Source organism: Octopus sinensis, linkage group LG23, assembly GCF_006345805.1.
Source record: "Octopus sinensis linkage group LG23, ASM634580v1, whole genome shotgun sequence".
In the NCBI taxonomy this organism is placed as follows: Eukaryota; Metazoa; Mollusca; class Cephalopoda; order Octopoda; family Octopodidae; genus Octopus; species Octopus sinensis.
Genome location: NC_043019.1, coordinates 13,545,303 through 13,566,344, shown reverse-complemented (window position 1 = coordinate 13,566,344; position 21,042 = coordinate 13,545,303). Strand labels below are relative to the sequence as shown.

The 21,042-nt window shown below is 37.7% G+C and overlaps 1 protein-coding gene across 1 annotated transcript in view; it reads right to left on the bottom strand.

The window, feature by feature from the left end:
• The window catches only part of LOC115223691 (exostosin-1), a gene marked incomplete at its 5' end in the record, with an annotated part of 177,277 nt that overhangs the window by 57,405 nt on the left and 98,830 nt on the right, over positions 1 to 21,042 (bottom strand). The window contains one exon of the mRNA XM_029794364.2: positions 4,594 to 4,720. Within this exon, the coding sequence (XP_029650224.2) occupies positions 4,594 to 4,720 (127 nt within the window). The remainder of the gene's footprint in view (positions 1 to 4,593; positions 4,721 to 21,042) is intronic.

Sequence of the window (21,042 nt, the reverse complement as noted above, 5' to 3'; positions counted from 1 at the left end):
CAAGCATCATCATCATCATCATCATAGTTGGTGTCATCATCGTTAATGTCATCATTCTCGTCATCATCATAACTGTCATCATGATCCTCCTCCTCCTCTTCATCAGCTTATCATTATTGGCATTGTCATCATCATCGTCCTCATCAGCTTGTCATCAGTATTGTCATTGTTATCGTCTTTGTCATCACTATCATCGTTATCATCATCATCATGTCTTCTACCAAAGCCTTGTGAGTGGATTTGGTAGGCGGAAACTGAAAGAAGCCCATCGTATATATGTACATGTATATATGTGTGTACGTGTGTGTATATGTTTGTGTGTCTGTGTTTGTCTCCCCAGCATCGCTTGATAACCGATGCTGGTGTGTTTAAGTCCCCGTAACTTAGCGGTTTGGCAAGAGACCAATAGATTAAGTACTAGGCTTACAAAGAATAAGTCCTGGGGTCGATTTGCTTGACTAAAGGCCATGCTCCAGCATGGCCACTGTCAAACGACTGAAACAATTAAAAGAGCTAGTACCCTGGATGCATAACTAAATTAATTGCACACAAACTGGTTTGAAGCACAATTTTTTCATGGACCCTGAAAAATTACCGTAGACTCCCAATTTACTATATTGTATATGTGGACCCCCAAAAGTCTTATATGGGCCCCCATCCCTAGGGCCCATATGGATGCTGGTTGAGAGCCTCTGCAGTAAAGGATCTGAACCAGCATAAATTAATTGGTTCCTACAAGTTGACAACGTGTTACAGCTGACTATCATCATCATCATAATCGTTTAACATCCGTTTTCCATGCTGGCATGGGTTGGACGGTTCGACCGGGATCTGGGAAGCCAGGAGGCTACACCAGGCTCCAGTCTGATCTGGCAGTGTTTCTACAGCTGAATGCCCTTCCTAACGCCAACCACTCCGTGAGTGTAATGGGTGCTTTTTACGTGCCACCAGCACATGGGCCAGGGGAGGCTAGCAGCGGCCACGATCGCTTGGTGCTTTTTACGTGCCACCGTATGTTTAAATTAAACAACAATGATGATTCGTGATGCATGCACGGTGCAGCAATGCATACACGCACAGCAGTTAACTTCCATGTAAGCAGTGCAGTAGACTGCAAATAATACGTGTGCAGCAGGCTGCAGTTTTAGCAGTGCAAGCCAGTGCATGTTTAATTGCAATTTACCGTGAGCCTATCACAGAAATTATTATGGCAGGTGTTGAATACATAAACCTACTCACTTCTCCATCCCTGCCATCCCTTTCGCATCTTTTGCATAAACAGATGCTCATATGAACATTCGCACGCATGCATGTGTGCATGCAAGAATTGCATATGGAACTTGGTACGGAAGATACAGCAAATCAGACAGGTGATCATTGATGAGTAATTGGTAATAGATGGCATAACGGTTGGTCGGTGGGTTAATCTATTAATGTCACATGTTCTTTTATCTCCTTAATCTTAATCTTTTACTTGTTTCGGTCGGTCACTGGACTGTGGCCATGCTGGGGCACCACCTCGAAGAGTTTTTGAGTCAAACAAATTTACTCCAATTTGTTTTTTGTTTTTTAAGTTTAGCATTTATTCTGTCAGTCTCTTTTGCCAAACTGCTAAGTTAAGGGGAATGTAAAGATACACACACATACATGCATATTTATATATATACACATATATGATGGGTTTCTTTCAGTCTCCATCTACCAAATCCACTCACAAGACTTTGGTCGGCCCGAGGCTATAGTAGAAGACACTTGCCCAAGTTGCCATGCAGTGGGACTGAACCCGGAACCATGTGGTTGGTAAGCAAGCTACTTACCACACAGCCACACCTGCGCCTATATTGATTACTTTATCACATTACCTCAATAACAACCCATCTCTAATGTAGAATTCTTTCTTCTTTCAACCATTCCTCTTTTGCTTGAGTCATCTCTGTACAGTAGTCTCCCAAAACCATGCCAATCATTTTAGGGGCCTGCGCAGTCATGGGCAAACACTCACCCTGATTTCCCATTCATGATCCTGCTGAACATCCAAAATGTTCATAGCTGGTGGATGAGAGAAAGTGCAAGAGGTCTAGGCTGCTACTTTATTTACCGACTCCAAGAGGAATACAAAATAAAGTTGACTCCAGCACATTTGTTCTAGCTTGTTGCACTCAGATTTCAAATCAGATTTTGATTGACCACTTCTTTATCCATTTCTTCTCTTATCTCACCCTATATTACACTTTCTGCTCTCATGACAACCTGTCTTATTTGCTGGTTATTTCTCTCTTTCTCTCTCACCTATTCTATCAATTTCATACCTATCTATTTATCTAATCAACCTCTCTTTATAATACATTTTCCTCTCTCGTTCTCTCTTCATCTTTCTCAGGACAGTCACTATTTTCTCTTTCCTCATTCCTAAAGCATGACAGAAAGAGGGGAAACTGGCAAAAATATATAAATAAATAAATAAAAGGCCCAAGTGAGTTACTGTTTTATGTATATATAGATTACATTTAAATATAAAAACACTTGTATTTGTACTGATATTGACTGCAAGCAACATTAAACATACATTTTTAATCAAATATTTGACATTAATTAAATAAATAAAAAAAAAGCCCCAAAACAAAACAAATAGAAGAAGACCATTCTTGTTCACAACATAAATTATGATATTTCCTTACAGACAAATATTGCTTATGATACATCGAGGTGAGATGAAAGTTGCAAACATACGACAGACCAAATATATTCTGATGTACAAACTCAGAAATAGAAATTGAAATATATATCTCAAAGAAGATTACTATCAAAATTTTTTTGTTTTTTTTTTTAGAAAAATCTACAGCAAAAATATATAGAAACAAAAAGAAAAGAAGAAAATTATCAGTTTGATAAATTGCTTTTCTGTGTGAAAGAAAGACTCTTTTAGATAAAAAAAAAAAAAAAAATGAAAAATAAAATACGATTCAGAATGTATAAATATATAAATAAATAAAACACGGCGAAATGATGAAGTAGAAATGTTTTAAGTTTGTATTAATGGTGTGTGGACTGAGAACTTTATGTAATCGAGATTTTTCTATGAGAAATATTCATAATCAAAATAAAATCATAATAATATGTAGAAATGCTATTGGTGTAGAGGCAGTGCATCTTGAAATGGATGGCACCGTGTCCAGGCGAGCGCTAAAAAGATTCCGTATGAAGACTAGAGACAAAGGAGGCTGTTTGTGAGAGTGAAGGTGACGGCTACTGATGAGTTCATCCAGTTTGTTTTTTTTTTTTTGAAGTTGCTTGTCTCCGATCTAAATATTAACTTTTTTTTGATAAGCAGAAAAATCAAAGATTTAAATGTAATATTATGGTAAAAACTGCTTGTTTGCCAAAAATCATAATGATGGCAATAACAATAACGACAACAGTATATCGGAATGTAACGAGAGATAATAATCGAAATAAAATCATAATATGTAGAAATACTATTGGTGTAGAGCAGTGCATCTTGAAATGGATGGCACTGCGTCCAGGAGAGCGCTAAAAAGATTCCGTATGAGGACTAGACACAAAGGAGGCTGTTTGTGAGAGTGAAGATGACGGCTACTGATGAGTTCATCGAGTTTGTTTTTTAGAAGTTGCTTCTCTCCGATCTAAATATTAACTTTTTTTTTGTTAAGCATAAAAAATTAAAGATTTAAAGATAAAAACTGCTTGTTGGCCAAAAATCATAATGATGGCAATAACAATAACGACAACAATATATCGGAATGTAACGAGAGATAAATTTCAAATGGTAGCTACAGAGAATCGGGTGCACCTATGAAACACTGAGAACATGTACCTGAGCTTGGCTGAAGCTACATGCCAACGGTTAGATCAATGAATAGTTAAAGCCAAGCTGTAATGCATCAGATACATATTTGCTTAAGCAGATATGGCTGTGTGATTAAGAAGCTTAGTAAACACGAGGTTTCGAGTTCAAAACCCTACTGTGCAACACAGAGGACAAGAGTCTTCTGCTATAGCTTCAGACAGACCAATGCTTTGTGAGTGGATTTGGGTAGATGGAAACTGAAAGAAGCATGTCACATATGTGTGTGTGTGTGTTTGTGTATTTATGTATGTGTTTGTGTGTTTATGCATGTATATATATGTTTGTGTATCTTTGTGTTTGTTCGTCACCACTGCTCATTAACCAATGTCGGTTTATTTATGTTCCTGTAATTTAGCAGTTTAGTAAAGTCTTCTACTATAGACTCAAACTGACTGACCGGTCCCTGGTGAGGGAATCTGGGGAGATGGAAACTGAAAGAAGCCTGTTACATATATTCTTTTATTCTTTTACTTGTTTCAGCCATTTGGCTGTGGCCATGCTGGAGCACTGCCTTAAAGGGTTTTAGTTGAAGAAATCGACCCCAGGACTCAGAACGAAAAGACAGATGAAATACCGCTAAGCATTTTGCCCAGCGTGCTAACGAAGAAGGAAAAAAGAGGAGAAAAAACAAAAATAGAGTATGATAGGTGAATGCCATAACCAAGGATGGTGAACGGAAGATGGAAAAGAAAGAAAGAAACAAACAAACAATGTGATGAACTTACCTGTAAAAGCAGCCGTTCGTCTCCCCAGATGACCGACTTGTTCCAATCGATGACCTCGGAGAAGGGGAGAATCCAGCCATTGCTAAGCAGAACAGGCACACAAGCAGCCTGCAATGCTTCCAAATACCTGAGGAAGAAAGAAAAAATGAAAAATAAATAAAATAATATAAAACATCTTCAGCACCATCTCTCTCTCTCTCTCTCCCCCCAATTTTCTAGTTGGGGTAGCTACGCATCTCCTCTACTGTAAGACATCCCTCTATCATACTTTATCTCCTTCTCACCTGTCACAAACCTTCTTCCCTGAATTTGACTCTCTTCCCCACTCCCTCAGTTGACGGGGTCCTGTCATACAAGTTACTCGGTAACTTCACTAGAGCTGGTGCCATGTAAAAAGCACCCTGTGGTTGGTGTTAGGGAGGGCATCCAGCCGTAGAAGTCAAGTCAAAGGAGATTAGAATGTGGAGTTCTCTGGCCTACACCAGTTCCTGTTGAATCATCCGACCCCTGCCAGCATGGAAAAAATTAATGTATGATAATGATGATGATGATTGTGATGATGATGATGATGATGATGATGACGACGACGACGACGATTGTTATCAACTTCAAAAGCATGAGACAACAAAGAAGTTTCTATCTGGTCATCTACTTGCATCACGAGAAGAAGATTCCAGAGGGAAGACATTTCTAGGAAAAAGGGCCCCGGGTGGTGTGAGCTGGAGGGGAGGAGATGAGGGGGTCGATGAAACAAGGGTGACAAGAGATGAAGTGGTGAATGGGCTGGGGGTACCTTTTCAGTGGCGGTGGTGGGGGTACAAGACCGGTCATTTTGACTGGTTGTATTCTATTCTCAATCATATTCTTCTGGTCAGTACCCATCGCTCCATTCATGACCAAAGGTATGGACAGACATGGAAACGAAAATAAACAGAAACACAGAGACTGCTAATTTGATTGGAAATCTGGTGTAGAAAGAATTCAAAAAAAAAAAAAAAAAACATTTTCTTTTCCTGCTTCTTTCTTTCTTTCTTTCTTTCTTTCTTACAGGCGGTGTGGTTTGTACGCAATGATGCAGTCATCTAATTCCAAAAGCCTGTTGAAAAGAATTAACAGACTCGTTCCAATATGGCAAGGAAAAATATTTGAATTTGCAACGTCATCGAGTCTATTGCAAAATAAAGAAATGATTTCAAAGTGTGATATGTAAAATCACATTCATGTGTGTGTCTGTGTATGCATGTAGGTGTATATATATGTTATATATATATATATATATATATATATATATATATATATATATATATAATATATATATATATATATATATATTATATATATATATATATATATATATATATATGTATATATACATACATACAGACACATATATATATATATATATATATATATATATATATATACATATAACAACATTTCTTTATGAGTCTCCGTATGTCTATATATTTGTCGTGTTGATACGCGTGTGCATGTGTTTTTCAACACATTCAATAGTATGTGTGCATATTTATGTGAACTGATATATGTGTATGTGTAAGTATGTATGTATATATGTATGTGTATGTATGTATGTAAACACATTCATCTATGAGTTGGTGTTTCTGTAAGTACATATATGTGTGCATGTATATATATATATATATATATATATATACACACACACACACACATATATATATACACACACACATGTTCATCTACATGTGTGTATATTTTTGGTTATTGATCTCTTGGCGTGTGTGTATATGTATATATATACATAAGTGTGTGTACATGTGTATAAGGATAGATCAATGGATAGATACAGATATATGGCGTGCACATAATGTGTAGACATAGGTATACGAGTGTATGTAAATAAATGCATATACAGGCACACAACTGTATATAAATATACACTCATATATACACACTCACATAAGATAGGCACACATTTGAAAACAGTATAAACAATACAAAGGAACTGACACAAATCTACACAGGATTATGGTATAACAGCATATACATACATACATACACACACATATATATATATACATACATACATACACACATACACATCATCATCATCATCATATATATATATATATATATATATACACACACACACACATATATCATATCATATATATATATATACACACACACATACATATATATGTCATACATACACACATAAGTATTGATAAATACACATATATACCAACATACATTAAAATACATACACATACTCACACACAACCATCCAAATACACTCATATACATACACACATACATTTTCATCCCTCCATGTATATATATATATATATATGTGTGTGTTTGTGCGTGTGTGCGAGTGTGTGGTGTGTATGTGCCTATACATACACACACATTTATGTATTCATAAATACACACACACACACACCACACACACACACATATATATATACATAAAAACATACCTTCAAATACATACACACACACACATTCATCCATCCATATATTCACATATACACCTGCACTTTAGATCTGCGTACACGCACCTACGCAAGACACACGTACAACACAACACCTAGACATACACACACAAACACACACACACACACACACACATTCACTATTAAATGTACACACACACACACACACATATCCGTAAGTGCACCATAAATAAATACACACACAGAAACAAGTGTAGATCTGTTTGGTTGTGCTTTAAAAGCCAACCTTTTCATCTGAAGCTAAGCAGCATAGACTCAAGAACGGTGGCGGTGGTGGTGGTGGTGACGAAAGGGAAGAGAGAGAGAGAGAAACAGAGAGAGAAAGAGAAATAGAGAGAGAGAGAGGGGGAGATACTGGGAGGGGAGGGAGCAGGAGTGATGCTAATGTGTGGCGCTGATCTTAAAGTAAATTAAGATGTTGAATAAATCTTTCACGTAACGGTGTTGTTGTTGTTGTTGTTGTTTGGAACTAGCTAAAAATACAACAAGAAAAAAACAAAAAAACAAAAACAAAAACAAAAATATACACGCCGATGTGTGAGTATATATATATATGTGTGTGTGTGTGTGTGAGGATGTGTAAATATTTATGTGTGCGTGTGTCTACAAACATGGGAGAGTGTGTGTGTGTGTATATATATATATGTATATATATATATATATATTTTGTGTGTATATATATTTCTTTGTGCGATGTGTGAGTGTATATATATATATATTTGTGTGTGTATACATATTTCTTTGTGCGTAAACGAGTGTGTTTGTATGTCGACACGTATAAGCGTGTGCATACGTATGCACACGCAGATGTGCATGTAGATATGTGTGTTGTGTGTGCGTGTATGTGTACATATGTGTAAGTGTGTGTGTTGTGTGTGTGTGTGTATGTGTACGTATGTGTAAGTGTGTGTAAGTGTGTGAGTGTGTGTGTACAAACACAACTATTTTTGAACCAAAGTCGACCACCAAACAGACAAATGGACATTAAAAGTGGAAAAGCACTCAAGACGGTTTGAAGGGATTTGCTACGAGAGATATAACGACAACAACAGCAACAACAACAATCTCAACAACAACATTCAAGGGTGGAGTGGGGCAAAAACTAAGTGAAAACCACAATAAGAGCCATAACGCACACCCACCCACACACACACACACAACACATGCAAAATGTTCAAACAAGGCACTGGCATGACTGTGTGGTAAGAAACTTGCTTCCCAACCACATGGTTCCGAGTTCAGTCCTGCAGTATGGGACCTTCAGCAAGTGTCATCTTGTACTATAGTCTTGGGCTGACCAAAAAAAACCTTGTGACTGGATTTGGTACATGGAAACTGAAAGAAGCCTGTTGTGTATTTATGTGTGTGTGTATATATATATATATATATATATACACAGTTCTATATTAAAGAGATGAGGAATTATTTACATTATTTACATTTGATGGATATTTGTCCTCATCTTTGTTGTTAACACAATGTTTCAGCTGATATACCCTCCAGCCTTTATCAGGTGTGTTGGGGAAATTATATATATATATAAAGGGAAAGTTTATGAAAATAAACAAAAGACGGAGGCAGGTGGAGTACAAACAGACAAATGTAATATACATATATATACATACATACACAATACATACATATAAATATTATATATATATATATATATATACTGGCTTCCGTGCCGGTGGCACGTAAAAAGCACCATCCGAATCGTGGCCGATGCCAGTGCCGCCTCGACTGGCTTCCGTGCCGGTGGCACGTAAAATGCACCAATCCGACCGTGGCCGTTGCCAGCCACGCCTGGCACCTGTGCAGGTGGCACGTAAAAAGCACCCACTACACTCACGGAGTGGTTGGCGTTAGGAAAGGCATCCAGCTGTAGAAACATTGCCAGATCAGACTGGAGCCTGGTGCAGCCTTCTGGCTTCCCAGACCCCGGTCGAACCGTCCAACCCATGCTAGCATGGAGAACGGACGTTAAACGATGATGATGATACATACATATATATACATACATATATATATATACATACATATATATATATATATATATATATATATATACATACACACAACACACACACACATATTATACACACACACACACAGACATATAAAGAATATGAGGGGTTTAATTCACTGATGATCTAACGTAACAAGTATGCTGTTTAAGTACTATAACTGGTCATCCGTTAGGTCCCAAGTTCACAGCTGAGGCTGGAGCTAGGCATCTATAGTAGGCTTCCTAGTTAACAGGTATATATTAAAGGAAAAAGGGCAACAAAACCAAGACAGGACGTGTATCTCAGGTCATTTAGCGTAGTTTGATAAGAGTAAGGTAAATCAAAGAAGGAGAACTAGAAGTAATTAATGTCTTACAGTTGTTTCCGGGATATCCCAGGTGATGGGTCAGCATTTCCATACACTAGGTATTCAATCATCAGAGACAAGGTGTGTATGTGTGTATATATTTATATATATATACATACATACACACACACATATGTATACACATATGTATACATATATATATATATGTATATATATATGTATAGGTATATATACATACACATATATGTATATACACACACACACACATATATATATATATGCATATGTATATATATATGCATATGTATATATATATATATGTATATATATGTATATATATATACGACAGGCTTCTTTCAGTTTCCGTCTACCAAATCCACTCACAAGGCTTTGGTTGGCCCGTGGCTATAGTAGAAGACACTTACCTAAGGTGCCACGCAGTGGGACTGAACCCGAAACCATGTGGTTGGTAAGCAAGCTGTCTTTAAATATATGTGTCTGTGTGTGTGTGTGTATGGATCAGAGAGAGAGAGGGAGAGACAGACAGAGACGATGATGTAAAATAAATGTTGTTCTGTAATCTCCAAGAACACAAAAGACCGAGAAAATTATCGAAGAAAGACTGACATTTAAAGATTTGATGTATAATTGATGCTGAATTCACCTCCCTACAAACTATCCACACCCACCCCAACTCTCTCTCTCTCTCTTCCTCTCACCCACATACTTTGCTTATAAATTTTTCCGCAATTCTTTTTTTCCTTATGTATTTTCCTGTCTTCCAGTCTCACACAACACACACACACATAAACACATATCTGTATACACACACACACACACACACATATATACATGTATGTATATATATATATATATATATATATATGCCTGCTTATCTCTTACTCTTTCAGTCTCCAAATAATTTTCTCCATGACTTTACTCTGTTCACTCATTCTCTCTCTCTCTCCGTCTCTCTTCCTTTCATTCTCACTCTGTCTCTCTGACTGTCTTATTTTCCCTCTCTATCTCCCTTTTTCCTAAAAATCCTCTTCCAAATTCCTTGCTCTCTTGCAGAGAAAGAATAAGAAATGCCATTTTCATATTCCTTACTCTTCCATCTTTTCACTCATATCCTCTCTAAATTCTCTAGCCCTTCCACACCTCTCTCCCTCCCACGCCTCCCACTCTATTACTCCCCCGCCCCAGTCTACTACTCCCTCCCCCGTCTATCAATGTCTCTGACATTACAATGAGAACAACCTTCCTTTCTACCTACATATGCTCATTGCTCTAGTTGTTTAAAATTCAAAATTAAAATTAATCCTTTCTACTGTAGAGCTATAGGTACAAGGCCTGATATTTAGGGAAGAAGGGTCTAGTTCATTGCAGTGGCCCCTAATGTGCAAATAGTACTTATTTCATCAATATTGAAAAGAAAAAAAAATGACAAAAAGCAAAGTCAACCATGGCAGAATTTGAACTCAGAACGTAAAAGAGCTGGAAAAATACCATGAAGAAGTTTTGTCCAAAGGTGATGCTTCTTAGGTCCAGCTTTTCTCTCAAGGTACTTACACTCTGTTGAGTATATATACAAATACCAAATTCTATATATACATATAAATATATACCTATTTCTTTAGTACCCACAGGGGGATAAACACAGAGGGGACAAACAAGGACAGACAACGGGATTAAGTCGATGACATTGACCCCGGTACGTAACTGGTACTTAATTTATCGACCCCGAAAGGATGAAAGACAAAGTCAACCTCGACGGAATTTGAACTCAGAACATAACGGCAGACGAAAATACGGCTACGCATTTCGCCCGGCGTGCTAACGTTTATGTCAGCTCGCCGCCTTTATATGCATATAAATATAAATTTATATACATCATCATCATCATCGTTTAATGTCCGTTTTCCATGCTAGCATGGGTTGGACGGTTCAACTGGGGTCTGGGAAGCCAGAAGGCTACGCCAGGCTCCAGTCTGATCTGGCAGTGTTTTTACGGCTGGATGCCCTTCCTAACGCCAACCACTCCGTGAGTGTAGTGGGTGCTTTTTACATGCCACCTGCACATACATATAAATATAAATATATACATACACACATATATACCCACATATATATAAATATAAATATATACATACACACATATATATGCCCACATATATATAAATATAAATATATACATACACACATATATACCCACATATAAATATATACATACACACATATATACCCACATATATATAAATATAAATATATACATACACACATATATACCCACATATATATAAATATAAATATATACATACACACATATATACCCACATATAAATATATACATACACACATATATACCCACATATATATAAATATAAATATATACATACACACATATATACCCACATATAAATATATACATACACACATATATACCCACATATATATAAATATAAATATATACATACACACATATATATGCCCACATATTTATTACTTATAAGCTCTTTAGAAAAACCACCATGAAGCAGATTAGAAACAGATAAGTGCAGCAAAGGTTTGCACCTTTACTTTGCATGTAGGTATTTCGGCTTTAAAACCCCTTTCAAAGGGAAGAGATGAAGTAGAACACGAGTGGTGTTCAGCCCCCACCCCCCCCCCTCAGACATGTTGGTTACTGTATATATTTGTAGGTAGGAGACACCAATTGATAATGTTACATAATAAAGATAATCGACATCGCACCACTCCTACATGTTCCAATCCTACATGTTGTTGACAGAAGAGCTGAACAAGTTGAAGGCAATTAGTATTCAGACTTCCCTGTTTCTGTTGCTTGGTGGCTCTGATGGTGACAGCAGTATCCTGCCAATGATATCTCTCTCCAGATGGCGTCTATGGACAGAAGCATTCAGTTCAGTAACAGCTTCCACCCCACCATGGGTGTGTGTGTCTGTGTATAGGCTTTATATATATATATTATATACACACACACACACACACACACACACATATATATATATTATATATATATATACATATATAACACACACACATATATATATATATATATATATACACACATGTATGATATATATATACACATATATATATATACACACACATATATATATATATATACACACACACACACATATATATATATATATATATATATATATATATACATACACACACATATATATATATATATATATATATATAGAGAGAGAGAGAGAGAGAGAGAATACAGAGAATCTATATATATTTTATATATATGTGTGTATAGGTTCTCTCTCTCTTTCTCTCCCTATCTCTCTCTCTCTCTCTATATATATATATATATATATATATATATTATATTTATATATATATATTATATTATATATATAAACGTAGATGTATAGTGTATATAGGTTATATGCGTGTGTGTGTGTGTGTGTGTAGGATATCATCAACATCGTCATCATATATATATCTGTATGTACATATATGCACACAAACATACACACATATATGTAGATCACACACACACACACACACACACACTATTGATTTCGCCCCAATCTTCACTCCCACAATAAGCAGGTCCAACCACCCCTCCCGTCAACTCACTGACCAACCAGCTGACCTGCCTGCCCAGCCAGCCAGCCCACCTGCCAAACTCTATATGGTATGGTGTTTGTCACTGATTGGTAATGTAACAATAATAACTCTGACAGCCAGAAATCAACACCAAAAATGGACCCCCCCTCCTCCACTATTCCTTCACCCAATGGCTTAGAGGGAAATGTGCACCGTATTTATGTTAAATGACCCTTTCAAAGGGACTACAATAGCTACACCTGATGCACATAGATTGCTAATTATTTGATGATAGTGGTGGTGGTGATGGTGTCAGTGTTGGTGGTGGTGTTGGTGATAGCAGTCGTGGTGGTGGTGATGGTGATAATAGTGGTGGTGAGGTTGATGGTAGGTGGTAGTGGTGGTGTTGATGGTGGTATTTGGCAGTGATAGCAGTGTTGGTGGTGGTGGTGTTGATAGCAGTGGTGGTGTTGGTCCAGAGTCCTAAAAGTTGTTACGTTGTATAAAAGTACAGTATACTGAAGGCTTTCTTTTCCGTGTAGTGTGTGTTGATATATGTTTGTGAGCAAGTGTGTGTTAGTATGTTTTGTTTTTGAGTGGGGTCACACACACACACACAATGACATGCACTTTTTATTAACATTATGTCCCCGTCACCAAGCAGTTCGGCAAGAGTGACCGATAGAATAAGTACTAGGCTTACAAAGTCCAGGGGTCGATTTGCTCAACTAAATGCAGTGCTCCAGCATGGCCACAGTCAAATGACTGAAACAAGAGAGTATTTGGTAGAAAGAAGTAGTAAGAGAGTGACTGAAAGGTGGCAAGCTGGTAGAGTCGTTAGCACGCCGGGTGAAATGCTTAGTGGTATTTCGTCTGCCGCTACGTTCTGAGTTCAAATTCCGCTGAGGTCGACTTTGCCTTTCATCCTTTCAGGGTCGATTAAATAAGTAAGTACCTGTTATGCACTGGGGTCGATATAATCGACTTAATCTGTTTGTCTGTCCTTGTTTGTCCCCCCTGTGTGTAGCCCCTTGTGGGCACTAAAGAAATAGGTATTTTGTCTGTCTTTATGTTCTGAGTTCAAATTCCGCTGAGGTCAACTTTGCCTTTCATCCTTTCGAGGTCGATTAAATAAGTACCTGTTATGCACTGGGGTCGATATAATCGACTTAATCTGTTTGTCTGTCCTTGTTTGTCCCCCCTGTGTTTAGCCCCTTGTAGGGTAGTAAAGAAATAGGTATTTCGTCTGTTGCTATGTCCTGAGTTCAAATTCCGCCTTTGCCTTTCATCCTTTCGGGGTTGATAAATTAAGTATCAGTTGTGTACTGGGGTCGATCTAATCGACTGGCCCCACCTCCCCCAAAATTTCAGGTCTTGTGCTTAGAGCCGAAAAAACCCCCCAAAAAACGGAGTGACTCAAGGGCTGAGGGGTTTGTGTGTTAGTCTGATAAGCAAAGCACTAACGCACGAAACTTTTGGCCCTTGAGTGACTTTGCTGTTTCTGCCGAATGTTAATAAAATACGTAATGGTAATAATTTTGGCCCAGGGTGGGATTTGGTTGATTACATTAACTTCAGTGCTCAACTGGTATTTTATTTTATGGACCCTGAATGGATGAAAGGTAGAGTCGACCTCGGTGGAAATTGAACTTAGAATGCAAAGAGCCAGAAGAAAACGGCACTAAGTGTTTCCTTTGATACTTCGAATAATTCTTCCAGCTCACTGCTTTGATGACAATAGATGAAAGCTACATCAAGCTTATCAGATTTCCAACTTGATAATAGAAGAAAGCAAGGAATGGTGGCTGGTGGTGGTGATGGTCATGGTGGTGGTGGGGGATAATAAAAAATAACAAAAACAAAAAATGGGTGTCTAGAATGGCTGAAAGAATTGTTACAAGTTTTTTCCTGTGTTCTATGATTGAGTAGGGAGCCAGCGAAATGAAACAAGGCAACAAGGCGGAACAAATGAGATTTCCAAGAAAGTTAAGGAGACAAGGTCAAAAGGTGTGAAGAATTCAGAAAGATGTCATCAAAAAAAAAAAAAAAGAAAAGAAAAAAACAGAATAGCAGGCCTTGCCTATTTCCCCTGACCTCATCCCTACATTTCCGCCCCACTGTTTCCATGGTGAGATAATGTCACTGGGGAACCAGTATAGTGATGAATGTGTGCAAGAATTGCACACATTTAAATCTAATTACGAGACAAACCAAACGCATGTCTTCTTGGTCAAACTGTGACGGTGCCCTTAATGTAGGAGCCTGATTGTTATAAATAAACCCCTCAACTGAGACAAATTATTCAAATTTTTACCACATGCTGGAAGTGGGGATTTGTCAATTATATCGACCCCTGTGTTCAACTGGTACTTATTTTATCGACCCCGAAAGGAAATGCCAAAAGAAATATCAAAGTTATTAGGAGTGGCTAGGTGGCACCTTGGGCAAGAGTCTTCTACTGTAGCCTTGGGCCGACCTAAGATATGCTGTTAGCTTATTAGGTGTTGCGTTTTCGAATCATCTCAGCTTCATCATCATCATCATCATTTAGCGTCCGCTTTCGATGCTAGCATGGGTTGGATGGTTCAACTGGGGTCTGGGAAGCCAGAAGGCTGCACCAGGCCCAGTCTGATCTGGCAATGTTTCTACGGCTGGATGCCCTTCCTAACGCCAACCACTCCGAGAGTGTAGTGAGTGCTTTTTACGTGCCACCAGCACAGGTGCCAGACGAGGCTGGCAAACGGCCACGATTGGATGGTGCTTTTTACATGCCACTGGCACGGGGGCCAGGCGAGGCTGGCAACGGACACGATCGGATGGTGCTTTTTACGTGCCACCGGCAATGCTGACTGTTCACAAAAGGTAGGATAAATACGACGACGATGATGATGATATGTTCTGAAAAGCATCGAAGATACTCTTCCATTTGTTCCTGTCATAAGTAAGCGACCATACTGGAGCGCCAGTGCTTATTTCAAGACTGGTGGTTATCCTATTGGTTTCTTTCTTAGAACTGCTAATTAATAAGGGCGTAAATGAAATGGGGCTGATTGTCAAGCAGTGAGTGACACACACACACACACACACACACAATGGATTTCTACAGACTCAGTATCTGTCTACTAAATTCTTTTGTAAGGAATAATAATAATCCTTTCTAGGTATGTACAAGGCCTGCATTTTCATTTTTGGGTTTGTGTGTGTGTGTGGGGGTGGGGCATAGTTGATAACATTAGCCCCAGTACTTGACTGGTACTTTATTTTATCAACCTTTGCGGGATGATAATGTAAAATTTAATCTTGGCAGGATTTGATCTCGGAACTTAAGAGCCAGAGGAAACATTTTCCAACAACCTGACAATTCTATCAACGATTCTACCTATGAAATTCTATAAATGAAGATACTTGCTTAAGGTGCCGTCCAGTGGAATAGATACATCTGTACATAAACTAATAAACCAGTACTTCTGAACAACGACAACAACAACAACAACAAAAAGTACCTGGTGGTATTTTGTCCATCTCTTTTGTTATTCTTAGCAGGCAAACACAAAAGAACCAGCTGATTAGTTCATAAGAAATCTACAGCCACTGATAGACACACAGACAGACAGACATATAAACAAACAGCTATTGTTCATGGAAGGTAAGATATAAAGTAAAAATATGTTCACACCTGACACTCTCAGATAACAATACAGGAACAGGGTTAGTAGATCAGCCTGGTGTCAAAACTAGATGTAGTTTGAGAACAAACAAATTGGCCGTAGGTCAGTAGGTCATTCAGAGACAAGATTAGATATCCATTGGAGAAGAAATATTTATCAAAATTTTATGTTTATAAACACTTTCGATACTTTTTTTTTTTTTTTTTGGAACTATAGGTGCATGCGTGTGGCTGTGTGGTAAGAAGCTTGCTTCCCAACCATATGGTTTTGGGTTCAGTCCCATTGCGTGTCAGTTAGCTGCTCTGGCAACGATCACGCTTGGATGGTGCTCTTAGCACTCCACTAGCACGGATGCCAGACATCGAATTTAATTTCGATTTCACTTGCCTCAACAGGTCTTTGCAAGCAGAGTTTAATAATAATAACAATAATAATATTAATAATAATAATAATAATAATAATAAATGCCCTGATGCAGTACCAGGCAGTGGCTCTCATGGCTTCTGATCTTAACTGATTGGAAGTGTCATCATGTACATTGTTTTGTCTTGGTATAAAAGATGGGCTACAGCAAATATTCTACTCAATACCACAGATTTGCTTGTCGATTGTTTGACCTTAACCACTTGAGCATGTCCCTTAGTGGCTGACGATATGTGCATCTCTGATCACGAGCAGAAGTAGTGGGGGAGCATCATAGCCATGTGTTGAGAGGGATTCTTTGGGGTTTGAATAATTCACCTCTGGAAACATGGGTGGTTCTTTCAACATCCTTAAACAACCCTTATTCAGGGACCTTTTGAGTGGAATGGGCTATTCGACCTGAAGAAAATTCTAACTGGGCCCCACCTGCAAGGTCATGTGCTGTTTACCTTGATATGAGATCACCATGTCGCGCACATATGGTTGTGATGCATGTGCCTGGTGTACCCTTATCAGACGGGTAGTCATGATGGGTATATTGGGCTTCGTATATTTTACCCCAGTGTCACTTTGATGGCATGAACTGCTCTCTCACTCAATAATAATAATAATAATAATAATAGATAATAATTTTGGTACAAGTTGGCTAGTTCAACAAAATCTGATGGGCCCAAGGACAGCACCATATTCTGGTATGTGGTTTGGCGTGATGCCTACAGCTAGATGCCATTCCTAACACCAAACACACTTTATAACACTAGCGAGGCCGTCATGTAGTGTGCAAGACTATGAACCTGGGGGTGGTGAAGGCAAATTCATGCTAAGAGATGAGGGGCAGAAGGTAGATTAAAATTTTGTATCAAAAAATGGAGGCAATGAATACATTAGATTGGGGTGAGAAAAATATTGTAAGCCAAATCCAGAAGAATTTCCAACTTATGAGCACATATGCTGGGTGGTGGCATGGGGGTGGGTGTGTGGGTGGTGGAACGTGTTCCGGTGTTGAAGATAAACCAAAACAAGAAGATAGATATAGACATTGCACCCGGAAACATTTCAAAGTGTTATGTGATTCCAGCTTTTGCAGGAATGTATTTCAAAGTGCGTTGTGTCCTTAGAGAGAGAGAGAGAGAGAGAGAGAGAGAGAGAGAGAGAGAGAGGGAAGGAGAGAGAGAGTAAATAAATGAATAAATATATAAATAACAAATAAATAAAAGTAAAAATCAAAGACAAAACTAAAACAAGGAACGGGCAAATGAATCAAAACTATTCCTTCACTAACTTTTTGGAAAGATTAAAAAAACACAACAGCAAAAAAAAAAAGAAAAAAACTAAAAAGGAAAAAAAACAAACAAAAAGCATAAAGAAAAAAATTACATATAAAAACAAAACCTGATGTTGTCCTAAGTTTTTTTTTTAATTTAAAAATAAAATAAAATAAAATAAAATAAAATAAAATAAAAATTGACTTTCAGGATTTTTATTAAACCTTGCTTTCTCTCTCCTTCTCTCTTTTCCTTTTTCGTAACTATCTTTCTGTTTTTATTTATTTATTATTTCTTCTTCTTCTTCTTATTATTATTATTATTTTATTTTATTTTATTTTTTTTATATTCAAGAAATACATTTGAAACTTGTGTAAAAATTTTTTCAAAGCAAAACCAAAACCACACTGGTATTTTCAAGCCAACATATTTTCTGTTTCGACAAGATAAGTTTGAATTCTGAGAAAGTGTGTAACCTTCTTCATCATCATCATCATCATCATCATCATTGCTTTTATTATTATCATTATTGTTGTTGTTGTTATTATTGTTATTATTATTATTATCATCATTATTATAGTTGTTGTTGTTGTTGTCGTTATTTGTGGGTTTTTTTTACAATCTTCTACAACAACAAAATGTAAAAGACTCAGAAGAGGAAAAAGAAGAGAGCAATGAAGAATGAAGGAGAGAAAGAGAGAAAAGGGGAGAGAAAGAAAGAGGGAGAGCAAGAAAGAGAGAGAGAGGGAGAGCAAGAAAGAGAGAGAGGGAGAGCAAGAAAGAGGGAGAGCAAGAAAGAGAGAGAGAGGGAGAGCAAGAAAGAGGGAGAGCAAGAAAGAGAGAGAGGGAGAGGGAGAGCAAGAAAGAGAGAGAGAGGGAGAGGGAGACAGAAATAATGGTAAAAAATAATGAAAAAAAATATGTGGATTTGTAATGAGGAAGGAAGATGTTTTGAATATAAATCAAACTGGATAAATAAACAAAAAGAAAAATCACAACAACAACAACAACAGCAACAACATCAGAGAAAATTTTGAAAGTTTAAAAAAAAAGTGATTAGAATAAGTTTGAGAAGTTACAAACTTGGAATGATGATGGCAGTGAAGGTGGTGTTGACGGTGAAGGTGGTGGTGGTCATGATGGTGGAGGTGGTGGTGGTGGTCATGGTGATGGTGACGGTAGTGGTGATGGTGGTGGTAGTGGTGATGGTGGTGGTAGTGGTGATGGTAGTGCTGATGGTGGTGGTGATAGTGTAGATGGTGGTGGTGGAGTTGATGGCAGCAGTGGTGTTGACGGTGAAGGTGGTGGTGGTGGTGGTGTTGATGGTGGTGGTCATGTTAGTAACAATGGTGGTGGTAGGGTGGTGGTGGTGGTGACAGTAAATGATATGGAATTCATTGAATATAAAAAAAACTCAAAATAAAAAAAAAACCCTCAAAAAACCAAAACAAAGCTTTTGAATTATTGTTTTTTTTGGGAAAAAAGGGTCTTATATGCTATGAAATATGGTGGCACATGGTCAAGGAATTTAGAATTGAAACGAGGATCTTGTGATCATGAGTGCAACACCCTAACCACAAGGCCACGCATCCTCACAGACACACACATATACACATACATACACATTTATATCAGCGTCGCCTTACTAGCACTTGTGCTGGTGGCACGTGAAAAAAACATTCGAGTGAGGTCGTTGCCAGTGCCGCTGGACTGGCTCCTGTACAGGTGGCACATAAAAAGCACCATTTGAGCATGGCTGTTACCAGTACCGCCTGACTGGCCCTCGTGCCGGTGGCACGTAAAAGCACCCACTACACTCTTGGAATGGTTGGTGTTAGGAAGGGCATCCAGCTGTAGAAACTCCACCAGATCAGATTGGAGTCTGGTGCAGCCATCTGGTTTGCCAGACCTCAGTCAAATCGTCCAACCCATGCTAGCATGGAAAGCAGACGTTAAACGATGATGATGACACACATACACACACACGATCAGTTTTATTAATCTTTTTTTTTCCTAATGGCTAATTTCATAAATGTAGAATAATTATATGATTTAATATAACAACAACAATGAGAAATATATATGAATGATTGACATACAAAGTAATTGGTAATTTAATAAGATTTTAAAGGCGAATCTAAAGTGTAATTAGTGGCAAGACTGAGAATGGTGTGCGTAATTAAATTGTTGTCTTAACGAAGCAGTAAATGACATTTAAAAGACGATTTCGTCTGTATGACTGGGTGTGAAATAGGGGAAAGTGGCCCCTAGGTTTAACTTTAAGTGAGTTGAGTCAACTACCTTGCCTCAGGTTTAATTAAAAGCATGGATTTTTAATTTGTGATATTTGATATCTTGTGTCAAAGGAAACATAATTAAGTTAGTCACAAAACTAATATTCCATTCAATTACTAAGTCATTAGTCAAACAACACGTCATTAGTCAAACAGAGAGACTTTGAGATTAGTCATCAGTTGAACAAATTCTCTATAATCAATCATCAGTGAAGGATTTTGTAACAGTCGTTAGTCAAACAACACATCACGGAAATTTGTCATTAGTCAAAAGATACCTTAAAACTATGTCACCAGTCATACAAAACATAACTAAGTCACAAAGCAAATAAACATTTTCCAAGTCATCAGTCAAGCAAAACACCTTATAACT